Source organism: Apodemus sylvaticus, chromosome 6 (genome assembly GCF_947179515.1).
Source record: "Apodemus sylvaticus chromosome 6, mApoSyl1.1, whole genome shotgun sequence".
Classification (NCBI taxonomy): domain Eukaryota; kingdom Metazoa; phylum Chordata; class Mammalia; order Rodentia; family Muridae; genus Apodemus; species Apodemus sylvaticus.
The window spans coordinates 17,431,160-17,454,681 of NC_067477.1; the positions used below are offsets into that span (position 1 = coordinate 17,431,160).

Genomic DNA, 23,522 nt, shown 5'->3' on the forward strand with positions numbered 1-23,522 from the left:
TGTCACCAAACCAGATCTGCATTTTGTAACCCAATAGGATATTCAAATCGGCCTTGCGTTCTGGGACTGACCAAAACTTCAAGAATTTTTCAGTCTGCTGTTTGAAGGACTCAAGCCATCAAGCTTTTAGGAGCTGAAAGCACCAACTTCAAGGGATATTCTAAGCCCGAGCTGCCTGGAGGAAATTACAGACGTGTGGTGCCTGCCCCTCAAGAACACAGGCGTCTCTGGCGCCTAGGAGAAGGATGAAGCCACAGGGAAAACCTTATTAGGTGAGTCCGGAGTGGGCGGGGCTTCCCCGCAGCTTCGGGGCCAATCCTGGGCCTCAGAAGGTGAAGGCATACACCACCCCTACCACCACTATGTTCCCCAGAGTTGCTATGATGGCGATCCACAGCAGAACAGCATCGTTGGAGGAGCGAGGAGACTCCTCGGGCTGCCCGTGGCCGTTGGATGTCGAGTGGGCGTTGCCAGGGGAATTAAACAGCGAGTATTCGGTACTGAAGTCCTCATTGGGTGAGTCCATGAACGCTCCTCCCATCATGGGCAACTGCAAGGAGAAGAGAGAATGAACCAGGACTGCCCAGTAGAGAAGACACCCTCCTAGAAGGGACCAGCCCAAAGGGCCTGCAAGGAAGTGCAACTCCCAGGATGCCCATGTGCCTCTTAACTCGTAAAAGTGGATGTCTCAAGCTGGCTTTGGTGCGTGCCTGCAATCCTGATACTTGGGAAACAGGGAAACTACAAGCTTAAGGCCAGCTTGGGCTACATGCTGAATAGCAAACTAGCTCAAACCCAACCCAATGAAACCAAATGAACAGTAAGCCCCGAGCAGACGCCTGTGAGACCACTTCACTTCCGAGGCTTGACAGGTCTCACCCCAGACTCCCGTGCCCCCCACCCCCCACAACCGTGCCAGACTCTTCCACACCCACCTGGGCTGCAAGACACTTTTGTTCCTATTCTAATGTGTTTGTTTGCTTGTTTGTCCTTCAAGATAGGACTTCTGTGTAGCCCTGGCTGTCCTGGAATCCGCCTTATAAACCAGGTTGGCCTCAGACTCACAGAGATGCGCCTGCTTCTGCCTCCCAAATGCTGGGATTAAAGGCGTGCTCCACCATTGCCCGCCTGCTATTCTGATTTTGAAAGGGAATACATGTTAGGCCGGTAGTGACTCACACCTACAGCGCCAGCCCTTAGGTGGAAAAGAATCACCATCAGCATAGCTGTCTCAAAATACAAAACAAACAAATAACAAACAGTAGTGATCACATGTGCCGTGAGAAGCTGCAGACCACTGCCTATTTAGCCAGTTAATATTTTGTTAACTTTTATTTCATTTTTTTCTGTGTGTGAGACAGAAAAGGGAGAATCAGCAGGGAGAGAGGTTTAAACATGAGAGCTTCTAGTCCTGAATGAAAAAGTCCACCAAACTCCCATTTTAGGAGATCTTCCCACGACATCCCTTACCCCTTCCGGAATGAGGCTACCCAATGTGCAACACGCACCCCAGGGGCCTCTAGAATATTCTGGTGGATGCTTGAAGGAGCATCCAGAGGAGTCTGGTTGATTAAAAAAAAAACAAAAAAAAAACAGACCCAACCTACAGTGTGTCTCAGGACAGACATGGAACAGCTCTTGAGTTAAAACAGAGAGGCTTCCATGTTCCAGTGTGAGGGGGACGATTCGGATCAAGATCTGAGCTGCATGTGAAGACACTGGACCTTGCTGGCTTTCCCGTCCAAGTCTTCCCATTCTTCTGCACAGACAAGGAAAGCTGCCACTTAAAATCCATGTGTTGCGTCCTATGCACCAGTCTTCAGAACCAGAATTAACCTCCTGTGCATCTCCGTACTTGGGACAGAAGAATGGCGATGTGTTCAGACAGACCTGTGGTCTCCTCGCAGATCCAGTGTTTTTGAGCTTCATGAGTTGCAGGCTGGCCCCAAACCCCCACCTTCTGCATCTTCTCATAAAGTGACATCATTACCTGCCTATCACTCCCTTCCCCTGGGTGGAGAGGCTGAGAACCTCAGGGTGGTTTTGTTTGGGGGAACTGATGGATTCACCACCCAAGTAAGGCTGGGCCCCAAAGCTGTCAGAATCAGATTATGTGGTCTGCAACTCTGGATTTTGTTTATGTTCTCTCAAAAATCACAAAGGAGTGTCGGGAGCCATCTAGGAGAGGCTAAGGCCAGTAGGCGACCTTCCTGACGGTGGCCCACTGTTTTTGCAATGATGTGTGAGTTCTGAGAGGCAATTTCATCCCAGAATTGCTTCTTGTAGCTGATATGCCTTTTCCTGACACTATTACATAGCCTAATGATTCCTGCAGGAAATCTGCCCACTCTATTGGGAAGATTTCCTGCAGATCAACATGATAAACTTTCTGTGTAGGTATATGTGTATGTATGTAAGTATGCATGAACACTTGTGGAGCTGAGACAGGTGGTCGGGCCAGACCAGTGTATGTGTGCGTGCGTGTGTGTGTGTGTGTGTGTGTGTGGCCTCCCAAGTAGCTGGGATTACAGGGGTGCATCAAGCATCTACTTCATGTAATACTCTACTATAAACCCAAGCCACAGTTTCACCTTGTCCCTAGAGTTTGGAATTTCTCCTTTTGTTTGATTTCCTCCTCCTCCTCCTCCTCCTCCTCCTCCTCCTCCTCCTCCTCCTCCTCTTTGATGCTAAGCATAGTTGCGTACACACTTATGTGGGCCTCTATCCTTGCACACATATTTTTTACTTGTGAAGTTGGTCTTCCGACATACACAATTTCTTTTTCCCTCATTTTATGTCATGTGTGGGTGTTCTGCCTGTAGGTATGTTTGCACGACATGTATGCAGTGCTCCTGGAGGGCTGAAGAGATCCCTGGGTTCCCTGGAACTAGAGACATGCTGCCAGGCGAGTTCTGGGACTCAAATCTGGGTCTCTGCAAGAGCAGCCAGTGATTTTAACCCCTGGGTCATCTCTCCAGCTCCATGTGCACAATCTCTCGCTTTAACAACTCTGAAGCATCTGTTACTGGTGCTTAGAGACAGACTGCCCTTGCCTCCCTTGCAGGAGACTGATGAGAATTCCTAAGACCTGCGATGCACAGTGCAACCCTTGAGAATGCAGGCACGCTTTCTCCTGGAGGCCAGCACTCCCTGTCTTGATTTAAAGGCTCCTTATTCCTTGAGCAGCCTCCAGCTCCTGGGTGCGTAGGAAGGTTATTCACACGGAGAGGATAAGCCTGGATATATAAGAACAAAAGCCTCTCCGTGCTCTGCAGGGCCCAGGCCTGGAAGGATCCTCCCTAGAGGCAGAATGAACATACATTAATCCTCAGGGATGACTCTGCCGCCTGGGTGGCCCACAGTCCGCGGTTCTTTTGAGTGGAACCTAAATGGGCCACTAGAAAGAAATGTCTCCTTCACTTCTGGCTAAGACAGTCAGTGTACAGCCCCGAGGCTAGAGCAGGACTACTCCCTGACACGGGGTGGGGGCAGCTTGACCTTAATACATAAAAGGAACTCGGTTGTTTTATGCTGTGATACACTGGATCTCAGGGCAACTTTGTACAGAGTCCATAAGTCATAGAGTCCATCAGTGGTTCCCAACCACCTGCTTTAGCTGAGAGCACCTCCTGATAGGAGAGCCCTCAGGAGATATCTGTCCTGTGTGTTTTTATCTTTTGTTGTATTGGAGATGAACACATACTAAGCAAGCACCCTTGCGACTGGGAGGTTTTTTGTTTGTTTGCTCGGTTTTTAGATAATCCTACTATGTTGCTCCAATTAGGTCGTGAATTCACGGTCCTCTGTCCTCCCGCCTCTACCAGCAATATCAGAGCTGGGCCATCACGTGTACCAGTTACTGAGCCTGGGGTGTAATAACAGAAAGAGGTCACTAGGGGGAGCTCGGTGCAGGCTGTGATTCTGTGATATCAGCATCAGAGAAGGTTGCTGGTTACAAGGGAGAACTGGCTTCATGAAAAATTTCTCAGCAATACATTTTTAGCCCATGTGCTCCTGATATATCTGTTCTATCACATGGATATACTTAGTAAAATGAACATTGTTAACATGTTGACACAAGGAGATAACAGCAACCTATAGGCAGGCATTCCTCAGCACTGCCCAGACCAGTGAGTGGCTCTAAACCTTCCTAATGCTGTGACCCTTTAACACAGTTCCTCATGTTGAGGTGACCCCCAATCGGAAATTATTTTCATTGCTACTTCGTAACTCTAATTTTGCTACTGTCACGAATTGAAATACAAGTATCCCTGTTTTCCAGTGATGGTCTTAGGTGACCCCTATGAATGGGCCTTCTGACCCCCAGAGGGGTCGCGACCTCCAGGTTGAGAACCAGAGAACCTGAGTCCCAGCCTCCAGAGTCCTGCACAGCCCATGTCATTTAGGGAGAGACAAACACAACGCTCACAGGAGTGGTCCCAGCAAGTGTGCATCACTTTCACACGACTGTGATGTTAAGAAAGAATTCTTAAGATGAACCATTACACTGGGGATCTTCTATACAGATGATAGCAATGAAAGCTGCAGGGGTTTACCCATTACACGTCAGAAAGAGGGGTGGCGTCTAGTGTGTATATATATGTAAACTATATAATACACATATATATGTGTATTACAATATGTATGTGTGTATTGCATATGCATATTGCATATATACATATACACTGTGATATATAATATATAATGTATAATATAGTATATAGTATGTAGTATGTGTATATGTATGTCTGTATATGTGTGTGTGCGTGTGTGTAAACTGGACATCAAGAAAACAAACAACCCAGTTAAAAGTGAGCTACAGAAAGAACCAAGCAGAGACTTCTCGAAAGACGAAACGCAAACAGCCGAGACATTTAAAGAAATGCTCAACATCATTACCCACGAGGGAAATTAAAATTAAAACTACTTTGAGATTTCATCTTTCCCCAGTCAGAGTGTACTAGACCAATAAGACAAATAGCGGTGCCGGCCGTCTAGGTTGTGGGAAAATGGGACGCCTCCTCGTTGCTGGTGGGCGCATGCGCTTGGCGGCCACTGAGGAAGTCAGAGTTGGAGCTTCCTCAGGAAGCTGGGAATCGATCTATCTCAAGGTTCAGCTCTATCACACAAAGGGTCTTACTGCAGAGATTCGTGAGTGTGTGATGTCTCCATGGCGGCCAGGGGTCACCTTGAGTATCGCTGCTCAGGCAATCCTGCGCCTTGTTTGTTGACACAGGGTCTATCGCTGGCCTGGAGCCTGTAGGCTGGGCTAGCCAGTGAGCCCTGAGATCCCTCTTTCTCTGCGCCCCCCAGGACCGGGATTACCAGTGCAGGCAACTATGCCCAGAGTTTTGATGTGGGTCCCCGGGGTCAATCTCAGGTCACCATGCATACATAGCAAGCACCTTACTGATAACTATATCTCAGTCCAAGTTTTCCCTTTAGGAACTGGAAAATACCAAAGGCTGTTTCCAGATGGGGAGGCTCTTTATATTGCTTCCCCTGCATTCTGCTGTGTGGTAGGAGGCAAGTCCTGCATAGGAAACCCAGATGCCCTTCTATAGGAAAGGCCACACACGTGTTCTACAGGAAAGGCCACACACGTGTTACGATGCCATGTGCAATGCATGGATCCACACGCAAATAAATGAATGTTTCAACGTGGATTGTTACCACACAGCCGGCCGCGTGCCCTGGCTGCCTCTGAGTAAGGTGGGGGTGTGATAAGGGAGACTATCAGCAGTAACAAAGGCGGGGCCAGCAGGACACTGTATGCAAATCTCTTTTTACAACATATAAGTATTCTAATTGAGCCCTCTCCTGCCCCCAGGTGGCGGATTCTGGTCAGTGCACCGTGTCTGCTACTTAATGCTCTTGGTGAACACCATAAGATGAAAGATGACACTGAATGGGTGTGTGCCATTCTGTACTGGTCACAATCCTCGCTGCTTTCTAGACCAAGACACTCAGTGTGAGAGCTCGACGTGAGTCCCAGGGTGTCTGAATTGGCACGCAGCGGGTTGTGAACTCTCGGCGACGTCCACAGGAACCTCAGAGGGTCCTCCCATACCCCTCAGCTCCATCCTCTGGTGGGAGCTTCCCTAAGGAGCAGGGTGCCTTCCACAGGGTGGAGGTGACACAACCCCCCTCTCCCCCCGGGGCCTCTCTGTGGAAAGGAACAGCAAATTCTTCCAGAAGGAAAGGCATGGCCTTTGAGGTGACCACAGCAGACACGGTCCTTTTCAGCAGGTCCCCACCTGAGGAGGGGTTCACTTTGTCATCCCGGCTCTGCCAGACCCCTCAGGCAGGTGGTCACTCCCAGAGGCCAGTGCGTCTCGTCTCTTCCAACCGTCCCACAGCCTTGGGGCCTGGCTACAAATAGAATGTAACATTCTTGGGATGTGAACTTTAAATCCACATGGAGATAGTCATATTCTGACTGTCCTGTGACTATGGTGGGCTCTGGTGCTCCCAGGAGCCCTATGACAGCTTGACAGGTGATGTCTAAGAAGTCCTGGGAAGATACTGAGAAGACCAGAGTGAGCCTTCACTGGGCTGTGGGAGCTGCGTGGCAAGACTGCAAGGTAGGCCCTGCCAATCCCCTCAGATGAGACATTGGTACTCAGCTAATCGTGAGAGTCAGCAGCAATATAGACCTCAAAGAAAAACCAAAGAGTAATTAGGGCCGGTGAGATGACTCTGTGGGTCAAGGCACCTGAGGGCTTCAACTGAATCCCCAGAGAACATGGTGAACAGAGAGAACCAACTCATACATGTCTTATGGCCCCCACAGGCACACCATAGCATGCGTACAAGTGCTCTCTCCTGGAAAATGTAATAGTAAAAATTTCAAGAATAATTACATCTTGTAACTCAGACACTCTATTGGACACATTGAAAAGCTATTATTCATCTGACATTCAAAGAGTCAGCCCTGTCTTTCTCTCCGCTCCCCCTGACAGGCCTAAGCTTACAGACACAGAGAAACAGAGCCAAGGACCACACCCTCAGCTGTGTCTCTTCAGAGTACACCATCTGTGGCCCAGCCTCTTGGGTGACCTAGTTCAACAGAGAATTCCAGACGAGCATCCAGGCAGAGTAAATATTATACAGATAATTTCTCTCGTCGGCGAGATCTCACGGTCTCTATGGTCTAAACACAGAGGGTCCCAGGACTCGGTGATGTCATCCACAGAGGGTCCCGGGACTCGGTGATGTCATCCACAGAGGGTCCCAGGACTCGGTGATGTCATCCACAGAGGGTCCCGGGACTCGGTGATGTCATCCACTCTTATCACTCAGGAGGGCTGGGAAGGTATCAGTGATGCTGCCATGGGCTGGATCCTGAGAATCCCTCAAAGGCCTGTGTGCTACAGGCTTGGCCTCTAGCTTTGACGCCACTGGATAAAAGCAGTCACGGAATGGCTCCACACACACTTTCACTGACACAGGGCCAGTCGACAGAGGATTTGTTTTAGCCATCTTTCTAACTCCCAGGTGAACAGCTCTCATTACAATGTATACACACACACACACACACACACACACACACACACAGAGAGAGAGAGAGAGAGAGAGAGAGAGAGAGAGAGAGAGAGAGAGAGAGAGAGAGGCATACACATCCTGCATGGGGTCATATGTTAGAAATACCTTAAGAGCCCTTTCTGTCCCCGAGCCTCATGCAATGACCAGGGGTTTTCAGATGGTCAGAACTAATTCATGTTTGAAATATGAATCAGAAGAAAGCTTCGCAAAAAATGCATACATTGTTCATGTGGGGTCTACAGCTGAAGTGTCTCCTGTCCCCTGTCCCTGAGGTCTTGCATTCTGTAAGTGTGGTCTAGGGTCTGTGTGCCTCTCCAGGTGTCCAGTGGCTCAGAAGGAGAGTTGGGCAGTGACAAGAACAGGGTCTCGAAAGACCAGGCTAGGCTGGAGGAGTGCCCAGGTGGGCAGGCGATTCCTGTGTACAGCCTAAAGAGCTGAGTACAGCCTGTAGGTCCAACCCACTCAGGGTTGATGGTGGAGGAACAGGCTCTCCCAGAAAAGGCAACAGAAAGCAAGTATGGTGGAAAATAAGCCTGCAGGCTCCTGGTTCCAGTTAGGGCAGGGTGGCATCTCAAGCGCTGGCTGCAGCCATGGGGGTGGGGAAGCGGAGTCGGAAGCTGCCACGCTCAGCACCAAGGACAGCCCCGGTTCCTGGAGCAGGGCTCCACCCAACAAGGACTGTCCTGGCAGTAGGGCGGTGTTCTGCTCTGCTAACTACCTCCCTGCTGAACTCTGGCAGGTCCTGGAGAAGTGCTCATGGTTACCGGATCTGGAGACTCCCCCAGAGATGGCGGCTGGCCCCTCCCGTTGTTCTTCCACAGAGACCGTGGAAACACTCGCCGCCCTCCAGCACCAGCAAAAAAGCTGCTGTTCCTCGTTGCCTGGCACCCACGCCGCAGATTTCATGTCAAACAAAACAGTTCAATAAAAATACAAGGAACATCTACTCAGAGTTTGCTCCAGGTCGGGTGTTGACTTTATAACCTGAGGCGATTTGGTTCCCAACCGATTACGAGATAGGGCTGACATTCTTGCTATCCAGGTGGGGAAACTGAGGCATGGATGGACAGTTACTGAGAGGAGGCTCAAGGAGGTACAACAACTTCCTGAGCTTGCATGGCTCATAAGTAACTGACCAGGAACTAAACGCTAGGTGTCGGAACACACAAACTACACCATCATCCCGGGGCCACTGTAAGCATCTGTCACCTGGGTGGCCATGGTCATCTCGGTGTTCTACCCTCACAGTGATACTCAGAAGTAGATCTCCCTCAAAGGAGATCTCGGCTTGTAAGAGGAATTTAGAAGCAAGGCTGCAGTACCCAATGTGGCCAGGCGTGGCAGCATGGAGACCTGAGTGTCATCTGTACTGAGCATACTCTGTGGAATTATTGGCTTCTGTTCTCTTTCCTCTCTGAGCAGCACCTGACCCTCGAGCTGACTTTAATGGGGTCCCATCAGAGCCTGGGTCCTAGACAGAGAAGCTCAGGTCCTGGCTTTGGCATAGGGCACTCTGCAGTCTTACCTCCCTGAACCTGCCATTCCAGGGATCTCCATGTACCGCGCCGCGTGCACATCCGCCCCACCCCTGCCCGTGACCCTCTCCACACTTACAACCCTCCAGAGCCTCCCCTGTCTGTCTCAGCAGCTCAGACAGAGCGAGCAGGGTCTCCTAAGAAGAGATAACCTGCATCTGGGCCCTGTACTGTGATTTCACAACAGCCCGGCAGAAGCTGACGTTCAGGGACTCAGAGAGGCCCGGTCCCTTTCCTGAGAATGCATGGATTATGAGGAATTGATCAGAAATGGAATTGCGAATCTGCCCACCTTGAGTCCACAACTCTCTGTGCCAGAGCCCGGCATTATGAATCGCCACAGTGGACGAACTATCAATGATATTACACATGCCTATATTCTTGTGATATTATCCGCCTGCAACTATGATTAGCCATGTACTTACCTCAGGGGAGTGTCTATCCTTCCCTGGGCTGGGAGCTCTTTAAAGACAGAAAGCCTGGAGTTCGATTTCTCCTTGAATCCCAGTGCATGTGAGGCTCAGCTGCTCACATGAAGTAGATGCTAAGAGTATACCACAATAAAAACGACGTCCAACTGACAGCCGTGAGCACAGCGAGAGACCTAGCCCCAGCACGCAGACAGCTGCCTGCTCTACCACCCAGCCCCACCCAGGGGCCTGGAAAGTGAAGGGTATTTTTGGAAAACCTGAGAACACTGCAGAATTAAGAGTAAAAAGCAAAGAGACGCTTTTCAAGGCCGTTGCCATAGTAACTCCTCACACAGCAGAAAAACCTGTGGTCTCCATGGAGCCATCATCTTTGATTCCTAATAGTGAAAGGAACACCAGCCCCGGGGACAGACATGTTGGGTGTGGCTGGCCACCACCTGGGATCCATCCTCTGTGGTATAGCCATGGGCACACTGAGAATTCAGAGTGCCATGGGGGCACCTGAGCTGCAGCATGTCTTAGAAGACACTGGTTGAGAACATCAAGGAACGAGGGCCAGGTCTGGCTGGATGGCTTCACCTCCTGGCCGTGCCTGGCATTCCATGAGTGGCTACAGTTGGTTCTTCTGAAGGTCAGCAAATTTCTGGACAGTCTCCCAAAGCCAATGTAAGGTAGTGAGGGCTTTAAGGCTCTCTCTTGCAGGGGAACAGCTAGCACAGCCTGCTGAGAACCAAACCTATTCTACCTCAGAGGCGCCAGAGCTCCTCTGGACTGCCTCGGTAGCACTGATGGAACCAAATGTGTATCGCTTTCCCTGGACAGAGCAGGGCCTCGGAGCCACAAGGCGAAGGGCGGGGAATCTGACCAACTGTTCATTCATTTATAAACTAAACAGGCGTTTTGTTGAGCATCTATTATATGCCAAGGACAGGTCAGAGGCCAGACGTATAAAAAGAAACCCAGTCCTCTGTCTTGAAGGAGGACAGGATGGGGCAGTGTAGAAAGAGAAGACATGAAGCAAGGTAGCGTCAGCCTACACCAGAGAGCAGGTACATCCTGTAGTGGGGGAGGGGTGGTGGGCTGGGATCATGATGTAACCAGAGTTCGCCTTCTGGATCCAGTCCTTTGGAATTTTCATTCTTCCTCTGCCTGGGAAAGTTCTATTCAGCTTGAACCACCAACACACTTCAGATTCTATGCTGTGGGGTCTGGCAAGTCAAAGGAAAACATCTCCAAAATTCCAGTCTCCTCCACGAAGCGTTGTGGCTCCTGGGTGACTACTGTCACCGGAACACCTGGATGAGCAGGAGACACACTGATGCAGCTGTGCCTTGCTGATTACCTACGTGGCTCACACGTGATTTCTGTGTGTCCAACTGGGTCAGAAGCGCCGTCTCTGGTGGCATTCTGGAAGCACCATCTGAGCCCTGACTGGACACAGGGAACAAGTCGTGGTGTCCTGAAAATGAGGGTGTGTATATGCGTGTGTAGGGGTCAAATCCCTGTTGGCCAGTGGCTGCTCCACACATTGCCGCCAACCTGTCCCTCAGCAGAGAGGACTTTGTAGGAAATAACTCCCTAAGTCCATGCTGTCTGCTGCAGGGGAAGCCTAGGCAGTGAGCGTGCCTGGGGACGAACACACAGACAGGAACAGGGGACTGGGACTTTGTCTCACAGTTGCGAAGTGATGCTACATTAGGATTTCTTTGCTGGCCACAGTCAAATAGATGGGTTGGTTCCCCTCTTGCCTAGCTCGCAGATGTCTGGCAAGCCTCCAGTTAAATAATTTGTCTCTCTCGGGCTAGAGGTCCAGTATTTGTACCCTGACAGCTACTCCTGGGGCAATCCGGATAGGAGAGCTGGCTGTCTTTGACCCTGACTGTCCTGGCACACCTTGGGTACTCAATAAAAGCTCACAGCATTGTGTAGGCAACACCAAGCCTGTGTCATACTGTAACACTGAATACATGCTCGAGACAAAATAATCTTAGAAGACAAATTGTATCATTCCCGAGTATTTAGAGTATCCAGGGTTATTGGGGCACAGGGCACCCCAGGAAATGATGGTCTTGACAGTTCAGGAGTGAAGTCACACACTGACCCGCAGGTGAAAAGCCCAGGTTTAGTTCTAGCTGCCTAGGCCCCGAGGGTCTGTTGTGGCCACTGCCCTGGAATTGTGGGTGTGTGCACCATGGAAGCAGCCTTCAGGGAACTAGGCTGCTTTCCCCAGCTCAAATGGAACATGCTTATCTTCAGCCTGAAAAGTCGGTGTTTGGGTGGGGACGCCCGTGGGCAGCAGTGATGTCTTCTCAAAATGACCCAGGAGAGACAGTTAGCAACAAGCACGCTCATTAAGCCAATTAAGGGTACAGAAGTCTTTTTAATAATGGCCAACTAAGAGGAGGCTAAGACCTCCCAGATGCTTCTCGGTGCTGAAGTTCAGTGGGTAAAGCATTTTGAACGACAAAATTGTGTGTGTGTGTGTGTGTGTGTGTGTGTGTGGTGTGTGTGTAGGGGAGGTCACATTAGTATCAGAGGGAATTGGTGTAACCTTGTTAACTTCTTGATTTTTGCAGAGTTTAGCAGGATTTTCCAGACACATCTGCAGCAGGTAGACAGATCTATCGACAAACAAAAGAACATATGAGCGAGAAGGTGCAGGTGCCGATGTGCTTGCCTCGCAACCGTGAAAGACTGAGTTCAATTCCAGTGTAAAGAATTGTGTGTGAACACCAGTGCCTGTAATCCCAGCACTGTGGAGGCTGAGGCAGGCAGGCGGCTAGGAATCTCAGCCAGCCTGGCCCACTTAATCACAGACTAGTGAGAAATCTCTCTGCTTCACTCCTGTCAATATGATAAAATGCCTTGGTTTGGAGGCAACTGAGGGAGTAAAGAGTTTGTTTGGTTCACAATTCCAGGTTGTGGTGAATTACTCTGGGAGAGTCAAGGCCTGAACTTACAGCGTCATATCCACACTTGGGAGCAGAGAGCAGAGACAGGGGTTCTCGCCTGCTCTCATCTAGTGTTCTATCTTGTGCCTAGGACCCCTTGCCTAGGTAATGGACCTGCCCACAATGGGCTGGGTCTTCTTACATCCACGAGGAAGATAACCCCACACAGACCTACTCACAGGCCCCACCTGATTTAGATCATTTCTCTAAGGCTCCCACCGGCAGCGCCAAGTGCTTTAACCATTCCTCAGTGGTTAAACCACTTGCCTGGCACGTGTGAGCCTTGAGTCCAAATCCCCTGACTGCTCATAAATGCCAAGTGGGAATGGCAACACCACACCTGTAGTGCCACCTCAGAAGGCGGAGACAGGGGATCCTCACATCAAGCGTGACTAGCCGTGTTGGTGAGCTCTGTCTGGGTTTTGACTGAGAGCCCTTCCTGAGTGAGGAAGACAGAAGAGCAGTCAAGGGTACGTTGGCGGCTATGGGCTGAGCCCTTAAGTTTGAGTTGCTGTGAAGACTCCTTGGTCCACTCTGCACATCCCCAGGGGTCTTAAGGATGTGAACATGAGCCCAAGCTACCCGCTCCACTGGCTAAGAGAGGGCTTTGACTCCAAGCCAGAGGTCTGGCATTTCTTCTCAGCATCTGTGAAGTTAACCAGGCAGGGTGAAGTCTCAGGTTCATCTCAGTTCTTGACATATTTGCGCTAAGGTTCAAAAATATCTACTGCACAAACGCTGCAGGGAAGACCTGCCTGAACAGAGACACACAGGAAGGAACAACAGTGTCGCAGAAAAAGCCAGAGGCTAGGCGCTGCGTGAGGCCAAATTGAACTCCACAGCTCACATTAATGAGGGTTATCAGGGCAAGATCCAAAGAGGTGATGGGTTTTCTGAAACAGTCATGCTCTAAGAAAACTGCTTTATACAAACATCCTGGAATCAGCTCAGTGCTGGCGCATAGGTCCTGCAGGCGCGGGGCCCTGGGGTCAATCCCAATCCTAATTCACAAAGCCATAAAAGGAGGTGACACAGAGAGAGGATCATACAGCCCTGTGTAGCTGGTTATTTTTTATCCAGTGTATGTGTGTGCGTGTGCGTGTGCATGTGCATGCATGTGTGTGTGTGTGTGTGTGTGTGTGTGTGTGAGAGAGAGAGAGAGAGAGAGAGAGAGAGAGAGAGCTGGAGAGGGGAGCCCTGAGCATGCTGGGCAAGGCCGTGTGCTCTCACACACTGCCTTTCACTTGCTTCTCTTGTCCAGCATGTGCTGGGTGCTAATGTGCCTTCCGAACAGAGAAGCTGAGGAGTGACCGAGGCAGAGTCAGGCCTGGGACTCGAACCTCTTTCCTATTGTACTGGCTGGTTTTTTGTGTCAACTTGACACATGCTGGAGTTATCACAGAGAAGGAGCTTCAGTTGGGAAATTCCTCCATGAGATCCAGCTGTAGGGCATTTTCTCAATTAGTGATCAAGTGGGGAGGGCCCCTTGTGGGTGGTGCCATCCCTGGGCTGGTAGTCTTGGGTTCTATAAGAGAGCAGGCTGGGCAAGCCAGGGGAAGCAAGTCAGTGAGAAACATCCCTCCATGGCCTCTGCCTCCACATTCCTACCCTGTGAGTTCCAGTCCTGACTTCCTTTGGTGATGAACAGCAATGTGGAAGTGTAAGCTGAATAAACTCTTTCCTCCCCAACTTGCTTCTTGGTCATGATATTAGTGCAGGAATAGAAACCCTGACTAAGACACCTATCTCAGGCACTCTCCCAGGCTCTGGGAGAGACAGGCTGGCACAAGTAGATGCTAAGACTTGCTGCCTAGTGCGACAGGCAGCGGGGAAGGGAAGAAGATCGCTGGCTGAAGACAGGAAGGTCACAGTGAATCAGCCAAGTTTCCCGACACTTATGGGTGTCACGCTGCTATGTTTAGGCTGCAGAATCCAGACACTTCTGGTAACTGTCCACAGATTCCCCTACCCGCACTGTGAGGCCAAGCGCACCAGGGCTTGGAGAGACTCAGTGACTTCCTGTCAGCATAGCAGGAGAAAAGAGCATGGCTGTCTGCTGCCAGCTGAAGCCACGGCTTTGAGAGGTAGTGAGCCTCCTTTTACTGAATACACAGACACAGTGGGCTACTTGCCCTTGATGATATAAAACCTGATTGTGCGTGGGAGATTTGGCCAGCACTCTCTGATGGTGAAACGGCTTGTTAGAATTCACACCCAGGTTTCTACCTCTGTGTCATGGTACCTACACCCAGGCCTGGTGTTTGCTCACTGACCTGAGAGTCTCAGAGAAGCCTTTGCTCTGTGGGGGTGTGGCTCGGGTTGTCTGGCACGCTCCCTCTGCGTCTCATCAGACACCCTATTTCCTCACGCTTCTTCCTCATGACTGCTGGGGATTAGTGGGGTGAGCTGTGTGGCTTGGCTGGGGTACTCCCACAGCTGTGCTCCCTAATGTTGGGTGACACATGGCTTGCGAGAGTCAGTGACATTCTGCTTTCTCAGTGAAGCCACCTATGGCGGTTGGGGGCTTGTCTGGGATTGGGTGTCCTAGGGCTCTGGTGGGGGGGTGACATGGAAGGCTGCATGGGAAGAGGAGCCTTCATCAAGCCATGCAGACAGCCCGGAGGCATCAGCCTCTGGGGACCAGTGGTGAGCCTGTATCCTGCTACCCCCCTCCTGCTTTCCTGACATCTTTCTACATGCTGCCGGACTACAGGGCTGAGGATAGCGTTCAACCTTGGTCACATCTCACAGAAGGTAGCTGATGGTTTGTATATGGTTTGTTGGAGTAGGTGTGTCACTGTGGGTGTGGGCTTTAAGACCCTACTCCTAGCTGGAAGTCAGTCTTCCACTGCAACTTGGCTTCACCAATAGCCTCTCATAGGCTCTCTTCATGATGCCAGGCCTCAAATCCTTTGCATGACCCCTTCAGTCCTGGGCCATCAACTGCAAATGAGGCTGCACCTTCACCAATGGCCTTCCATAGGCTGAGCCTCAGCTGCTTTTCATGACCCCTTCATGCCTTCAAAACCAGTACCATCTGGGTGACTCTTACACATTACCAGGTACAGCTGCAGCACAAGGTACAACCTTGGCTATCTCTGGAAAACAGCCTCTTTGTGCTCTCAGAAAACACTTCCCAGAAGACTTCACCTCAATGATGCTGTTTTTTTCTTAATCACTGCTAATTTCTTAGCTCCAGCTAACTAGCATCGATAGTCCCAATAATGCAAAGGTTTCAGTTTAGTAGTTCTGGTATCTTGTTAATCACAGCTGATTCTTCAGCCTCAGCTAACCAAAACCACAGAATCTTCACAATCAAAACAGCCATGGCTCCAATAAGAGTCTTTAATCTTCTCTCTGAAATTTCACAAGCCAGTCCTCCATGATTGGCACTGTTCTCAACATTATCTTCCAAACTCCTACAGAACATCCCACAGAGCTCTTAACACCCATGGCTCTTCCAAAACCAGTCCTCCCAAGAACATGTCACAGAAATATCCCGCTATGCTGCTACCAATTTCTGTCTTAATTAGGGTTTTATTACTGTGAACAGACACCACGACCAAGGCAAGTCTTATAAAGGACAACATTTAATTGGGGCTGGCTTACAGGTTCAGAGGTTCCGTCCATTATCATCAAGATGTGAGCATGGCAGCATCCAGGCAGGCATGGCACAGGAGGATCTGAGAGTTCTACCTCTTCATCTGAAGGCTGCTAGTGGAAGACTGGCTTCCAGGCAGCTAGGATGAGGGTCTTAAAGCCCATGCTCACAGTGACACACATACTTCAATAAGGCCACACCTCCAAATAGTGCTACTCCCTCGGTCAAGCATATACAAACCATCACAGTAACCAAGTCCCAGGGCATGATGCCACCAGAGAGTGTCATCCATCAGAGCTTTAGTCAAGTGCTAAGAAGAGTTTGGGGCCCATACAGGACAGATGCCAGACATCGTAAAATTAACGCGGTAGTGGACACGCACCAACTCAGCTCCTGCCTTTCACTCTCTTTGGTGAAGACTGGGCAGACATGGGAACTCACACAGGGACATGGTGGAACTCTGGGGCAGCAGACCAGTCTTCTCAGAGGCCTCCCAAAGCCCTGGTGGTCTCTGCAGGTGACAGAGCATCCCTCTTTCCCTAGCACCATCCTGGTTTCAAAACTGTAAGTCTCCAGTCCTGAGTGAGTTGTGACAGCTGGTCATGGTGCACCTGAGTGACCACCCTGACAGACAAGTATAGCGGTTCTTTCCGAGGGTCAGCTCTTTCTCCGCATAAACCCCAGAGCCTGTGTGCCGCATGACACCAGGGCAGGGGTCTCCATCCTCTGCCTCTTCTCCCCAGGAAACTAAGAAGCACCCGGGGCGCACACCACAAACACATTAGAGGTTGTATCAAATTGCTAAGTCAAATGTGCCGGGATCCAGCACGTGGCAGGCATGCCGCAGGGCTGAAGGGCAGGAGGAGGGTGGGGTTTGAGGGATAGAGGGGGACACTTTGTACCGGCAGGAAGAACTGGCCTTCCAGGCGCACTAGGACACAGCCTGCTTCCAAGCACTCTGCGTTCATTGACCTCTATGCCTGATCTTATTTCATTCATTAAATATTTACCGGGTCCGGCCCTGGGCTGGGGCACAGCATGTTTGCTGTATAGAAAAAGAAGGTCTTTGATGTCAGGGAGCAGCAGAGAGAGCTCCGAGACTGGAGGCTGAACAGAGCTGTGCAGGAGAGAGGAAGGCTGTGTGGAAGGACATGGCATCTCTTTGCCAGTCCATCTGAGCCCTGACAACTGCCCCAGCCGCGGCCCTCTCTGCCCACCCACACAGAGCCTGGGTCTGAAGAGAACCGTGACAGAAATGTATTTGGCAAATACATGTGACACATGTGTTTGAACCTTGGATACCCTTCTAGCACTCTGTCATCGATTAGCTGGACTGCTAATCTTTGACCATAGCTTAGCTCTTTTCCTGCCTGCCTGTGTGTCTCTGGGCATGCTCCCTGAATTGCCCTTTGTGAGGTGGCCTGACCCTGAGCCCTCTGTGCTCTGTGAACCTGCTTCTTCCACCCAAGGGCCGGATTCCTGCCTCCCTGATGATGTTCCTCATGTCTCTCGTGCTCCAAGATGAGAACGAGTAACAGCAAGGGGGAAGAGGCCTTGAGATGCTGCTCCAGGCTTCGAGACACTCTCTGACTGCCTGTCTGCATGGCTTGGGGCCCTCCTGGCTGACAGACGGACTGACACAGCAGGGCCAGATGAACTTCCGCAGGAGGGAGAAGGAAGGGCAGGAAGTCAGAGAAGGAGGCAGCAGTGGCCAACGCTGTGACTAGCAGTGGGCTGTGGGGGACGGTAGGGCCCATTAGTCACCCCTCAGGCCTCCCTTGGCACAGCAGCCCGGTCTTAATGCATTTCTAATGGGCTTCCAGAGCTGCATGTGGAAGCCACAGACGGGGGCTCCTCTCGGGGCCTGCAGGGGCTGGCTGAGTGGGAGGCGACCATGCAGGGCCAGGCTCAGTCTGCAGCATCAACTCCCTTCCCTTGGATTCTTCTTTCCAAGGGGCTTCCCCTGGTCCTGATGTCGGGACAGAAGCCTAAAGAAACCCAGGTTTAGCCAGATGGGGTGGTGGTTACTTATAATCTCAGCGTTTTGAAAGTGGAGGCAGTGGGATTTCAAATTTCAGGACAGCCTGGCTCCCCCTAAAACTGAAAACATCTCTCCAAAAAACCAGCTCCAGCCCAAGCCCCATCCCTGAGATGTGCCCCTGCTGGCTTCCTGGTATAGCCTCAACATCTGGATCAGATGGCCTCTTCTGGAATGTCTTGTCACAGGACACACGCACAGGAGAACCCGTGTGGCCAAGGCAGGCAGTGTGAACATGGCTTTGCCTCTCCAACTCAGGGGTCAGGCCCTTGTGTCCCATGCAATCATTTGAGCTCTTGGAGCTGCCTGGCCTCCAGAAAGAGAAAGCTCGTGTCCAGGGTTCCAGGGTGGACCCAGAAGACATTTCTTTACCACAATGGGAGAAAATGGGCTTGGAAATACACAGGGTTAAGAAATTCTGCTTCCAGCCCAGATGGAGTCACTGGGACCAAATTCACTTACTCGACTGGAAAAAGCAAGGTCAGTTTTATGAAAACAGTTTTCAGGACTTGGCTAACAAGCAAGTAAGGTTTGCATACAGAGAGGCAGTGGCTCGGGAGCCCTAGAGGCCTGCAGAAGGCATTCATGATCCCCACAGACTGTGACTGGGTGAGTCATGTGTGTGCACACATTGCTGAGACAGAGGCAACCAAACAGATAGCAGTGGACAGTGCCTGGTGGTCACACAAACCACCACTTCCACTTCCCATGGTGGGTCTCATAACTCACAGGGCAGTGGGGAGCCTGGGCTGCCCTCGCTGGCTGCAACAGTTATCATCAGACTAAATATGGTGCTGATAATGCCCAGCAGACCTTAAAGCAATCCCTGGAAAATTCGAGCTGTTTGCAAATGAGTGCTCTTCAGAGAATATAGCAATTCTTATGTGACTGAGGTGAAATTCACCCTGCTTAGCCAGATGTGATGATGCAGCACCCACTCCTAACTGCTGAGCCACCTCGCCAGCTCCCCGCGCACACACGCTTTGAAATCCCAAGCACCAGAAACATGAGGAGAAATGCACAGAGGTACAGCCTCACCAAACTGCTCAAACCCAGAGAAAAGGATACAATTCTTAAAAGCACCGCGCACACACACTTTGAAATCCCAAGCACCAGAAACATGAGGAGAAATGCACAGAGGTACAGCCTCACCAAACTGCTCAAACCCAGAGAAAAGGATACAATTCTTAAAAGCAGTGAGAGGGGGAAAGAGACTTAGAGGAACAGAACATAGACATCAGAAGATTTTTCTCCAGAAACAACACAAGCTAGAAGGTGAAGCCATTTAATTCCAGAACTAGAGGAGGCAAAGGCAGGTGAATCTCAGAGCTCAAGGCCAGGCTGGTCTATTGAGGGAGTTCCAGGACATCTAGGAACACACACACACACATGTACACACACACACACACACACGCATACAAACACACATACACACGTACACAAACTGTCTTAAAAGGAGAGAGAGAGGAGAGAAGAGGAGGAGGGGGAGTAAGAGGGGAAGGAGAAGGAGAAGAAGAGGAAGGGGAGGAAGAGGAAGGGGAAGAAGAGGAAGAAGAGGAAGAGGAATGGGAGGAAGAGAAAGGGGAGGAAGAGGAAGAAGAGGAAGAGGAAGAAGAGGAAGAAGAAGAAATACTACACATAGTCAATTCTTGTCATCTGACCAAGAATGACTAGACAGATGCAACACAAACTAGGAAGTGAGGGAGTCTGTCACTCAAACACAACTCAGCCTAACAAAACCCAAGAATTAGGTGTGAGAGGACATTTAAAACAGGTGTTACATTTGTGTCTCACCTGTTTTAGGAGGCTCAAGTAAGCATCCAAGGTGTTAAGAAAATACAAGATATTTTTAAAGGACATAAATTACGTGCCTAGAGACAATACCCACCATCTCTGAGAGAGCAATACTCCGGATGGGCTTGCCATTAGTTTGAAGATTGCCAAATAAAATGGTGTTGGCCCTGAAGAGGTATCAATAACAGCTATTCAAATGAAACGAGAAAAACCAGCACTGGTGGGCTGTGGGAAATATGAGGCAGCCTGACAGAGGAACAAAGATGTAGCAGAAAGGCCAGAGGAGGGAGCAGAAGAAATGCACAAGAATTGATGTCAGAAAAGTTTCCAAATGAGATGAAACTATAGGCCATACATGCATTATTTAGATTTATTTCATTTTTGATTATGTGTGCGTTTATGTGGGGCTGGTATGTGTACATATGATTGTAGTACCCACAGAGGCCAGGAGAGAGCATCTGACCTGGAGTTAGAAGTGGCCAGATATGTGCGCCGGGAATCAAACTGGGATGCTCCGAAGGGCAGCACACACTCCTAACTGCTGAGCCACCTCGCCAGCTCCCAGCGCACACACACTTTGAAATCCCAAGCACCAGAAACATGAGGAGAACTGCACAGAGGTACAGCCTCACCAAACTGCTCAAACCCAGAGAAAAGGATAAAATTCTTAAAAGCAGCCAGAGGGGGAAAGAGACTTAGAGGAACAGAACATAGACATCAGAAGATTTTTCTCCAGAAACAACACAAGCTAGAAGGTGAAGCCATATTTTTAACTAAACCACCAACTTAGGATGCCCAGACATACAAAAGCTGAAAGAATTCATGCAGCAGTTCAGTAGCACTAGACATGCCAAAACCCTTTCAGGCAGAAAGAAAATGATGTCTCAAAGAAATGAGGCTCTACACAAAAGAAAGAAAAGACATCAGTAGTAATTACCACATGGGAAAAATATATAAGATTTCCCCTTATTTTTTTAAATAAATTGAAGAAAACTGACTTTTAACAAAGATAGTAATGATGTTAATCTATAATATTTATTATATAATAAACATAGTATCAATATAATAATTATGGTTTATAACTTATATACTAGGAACCACCACAGTGCAAAAACTGGAAGAGGAGAAATAGGAGCATGCTACTGTAGACATTTATTACACAGACAGACAGGCTGTGAGCTAAAGATGTTTAAGGAAAATCCTATGTAACTATTAAAATATAAAAACCAAAGATTTGTGTTTAAGGAGACGACATAGGAAAATAACAATTTCTCATCTCAAAAGAAGACAGAAAGAAGGAACAAAGAACAGTTGGAAAAATAGGAAACAGTGTAATAGATAGTACACTTAAGCCTCACCATATCAACAAATACATTAAATGTGAATGTTTTAAACACTTCAATTAAATGGCAGAGAACTTAGCTCCTGCCAACCTACAAACATTTGTTTATAGCAGCTTTGTTTATCCCCAATGTCAACCCAGATGGATAAGCAAATGGTTCATCCAAGACGACTGTTAGTCAGTGCTATCAAGTCATGCAAAGACAGGGCAGGTTTGGGTGGTGACACACAGACTTAAACAAACTATGGAAAAGCAAATAGTTGACTGGGATCCCTTGCCAGGAGCTGAGAGTGGGAGAGAGGAAAGAATACTGAGGATATTTTAAGGCAGTGAAAATACTATCATGAAGGACACACATCATCATACATGTGTCCAAACATACGGAATGTCCAACACTAAGAGTATTGTAAACTATATGCTTTGGCTAAAGATGAGATGTCAACACAAATTCTCCACTGTGTCTCTAGGCCCCTGTAGTGATGGAAGTTGATAGTGGGAGAGGCTCTGAATGCCAGACAGAGAACTTATGGGAAATCATTACATCCCCCTCTTAACTTTTCTGTGAACCTTTAACTTCTCAGAACCAACCACAACCACTAACCACTAACAACCAACCACCAACCATGACCACCAGCAACAACCATGACCATCAACCACCAACCACTACCACCACCAACTACCAACCACAACCACTACTACACCACTACCACCATCAACCATCAACCACGACGACGACCACCACCACCACCACCACCATCAACAACAACCACCAACAATGACCATGACCACCACCAACACCAACAACCACCACGAACAACTACTACCACCACCACCAAACTTTAAAAAAATAGGTAACAGAAGTACAGATACCCATACTTGCATCCTAGCTGTACATGCCATGGGCAGGCAGCCTAACCTCTGTTTCCTGATTAGTACAATGCGTCTCCACAGAACCCATCCCTTGTTAAGATCCGGTGGGATTCCCTGTATGGTTGGTTCATTACTATATGCCTTGTGGCCATGATGGGAAGGAACAGGGCATCTCAGGGAGGCAGAGTTGGCAGAGAAGGTGCAGTTATGGGCCCTCACTTCTTGGGGCAGAAGAAGCTAAGGTTTGCCTCAATGGCAAGGCAGAGCACACAGAAATTGATACAGAAGCAGTACTTGCTTGGAGATGCACATCCCCATACCTGTTCCATAGGGCCCTCAAAGTCCTAGGTTTTAAAGTACTACTTAGAAATTTGACCCAGAAAAGTATCTGTGATTTAGATGCCTTTGTTAACTGTTCATGACAACTCAAGAAATGGTGCCACAGCCCCTTCTGAGGCAGGTCTGATGAGAACACCCAATACTTACCAGGTCTTTTCAGTGAGATTTGAAGGACACAGGACGCTTCAATGATAATTCTTGTTTTAAGAAACCATGGGCTTTGGAGCACACAAAGGTCCCCGTGCCCACAGAGTACTAGGGAACCATGGCTGTTAAACACTCAGAGGCCTCTCCTCAAAAAAGGAATCATCTGTTTTCTGCCCAGAAGGCTGGGAGTGGACTTTGTTAACCACCTGGTGACCTTTTGCAGTTGAGGCACACCTCACCCAACCCCCTCAGGATGTTTGTTCCAGGCTTTCTCGGCCTAGACCTTCATCTTTAGCTCCCAGTTAGTAGAACCCATCTTCTGGGGAGATATCACATGCATTTTATGGCCTGCCGACCTCTATACTATCTTGGTCAGAGATCACACTAGATTCTAGGCTTTTTAGCTATGGAACCCACCCTCAGGGTCACACGTACACCATCAAGGACTTTCTTTCTTTCTTTCTTTCTTTCTTTCTTTCTTTCTTTCTTTCTTTCTTTCTTTCTTTCTTTCTTTCTTTCCTTCCTTCCTTCCTTCCTTCCTTCCTTCCTTCCTTCCTTCCTTCCTTCCTTCCTTCTCTTTCTTTCTTTCTTTCTTTCTTTCTTTCTTTTTTTTTTTCTGAGACAGGGTTTCTCTGTATAGCCCTGGCTGTCTGTCCTGGAACTCACTTTGTAGACCAGGCTGGCCTTGAACTCAGAAATCTGCCTGCCTCTGTCTCCCAGAGTGCTGGGATTACAGGCGTGCACCACCACTGCCTGGCGTCGAGGAGTTTCTATGTGGTCATGCCTTAAGGTTTATTGTGCACCTGGATTGGGAATAGTCACCACCCAGAGACTTCCCCAGACTGAACTGTTTTAAATATGCTGAAAGTCACCTGGCATGGACTCCCAGGGGTTTGGTCCAGGTTGACTGAAGTCAATCTGAACTAAGT

The 23,522-nt window shown here is 49.4% G+C and overlaps 1 protein-coding gene across 1 annotated transcript in view; it reads right to left on the minus strand.

The window, feature by feature from the left end:
* Positions 1 to 325: 325 nt before the first annotated feature.
* The window catches only part of C6H14orf132 (chromosome 6 C14orf132 homolog), a 30,142-nt gene continuing 6,945 nt past the window's right edge, over positions 326 to 23,522 (minus strand). Inside the window, exon 2 of the mRNA XM_052186664.1 lies at positions 326 to 550. Coding sequence (XP_052042624.1) covers positions 326 to 550 — 225 coding nt within the window. The remainder of the gene's footprint in view (positions 551 to 23,522) is intronic.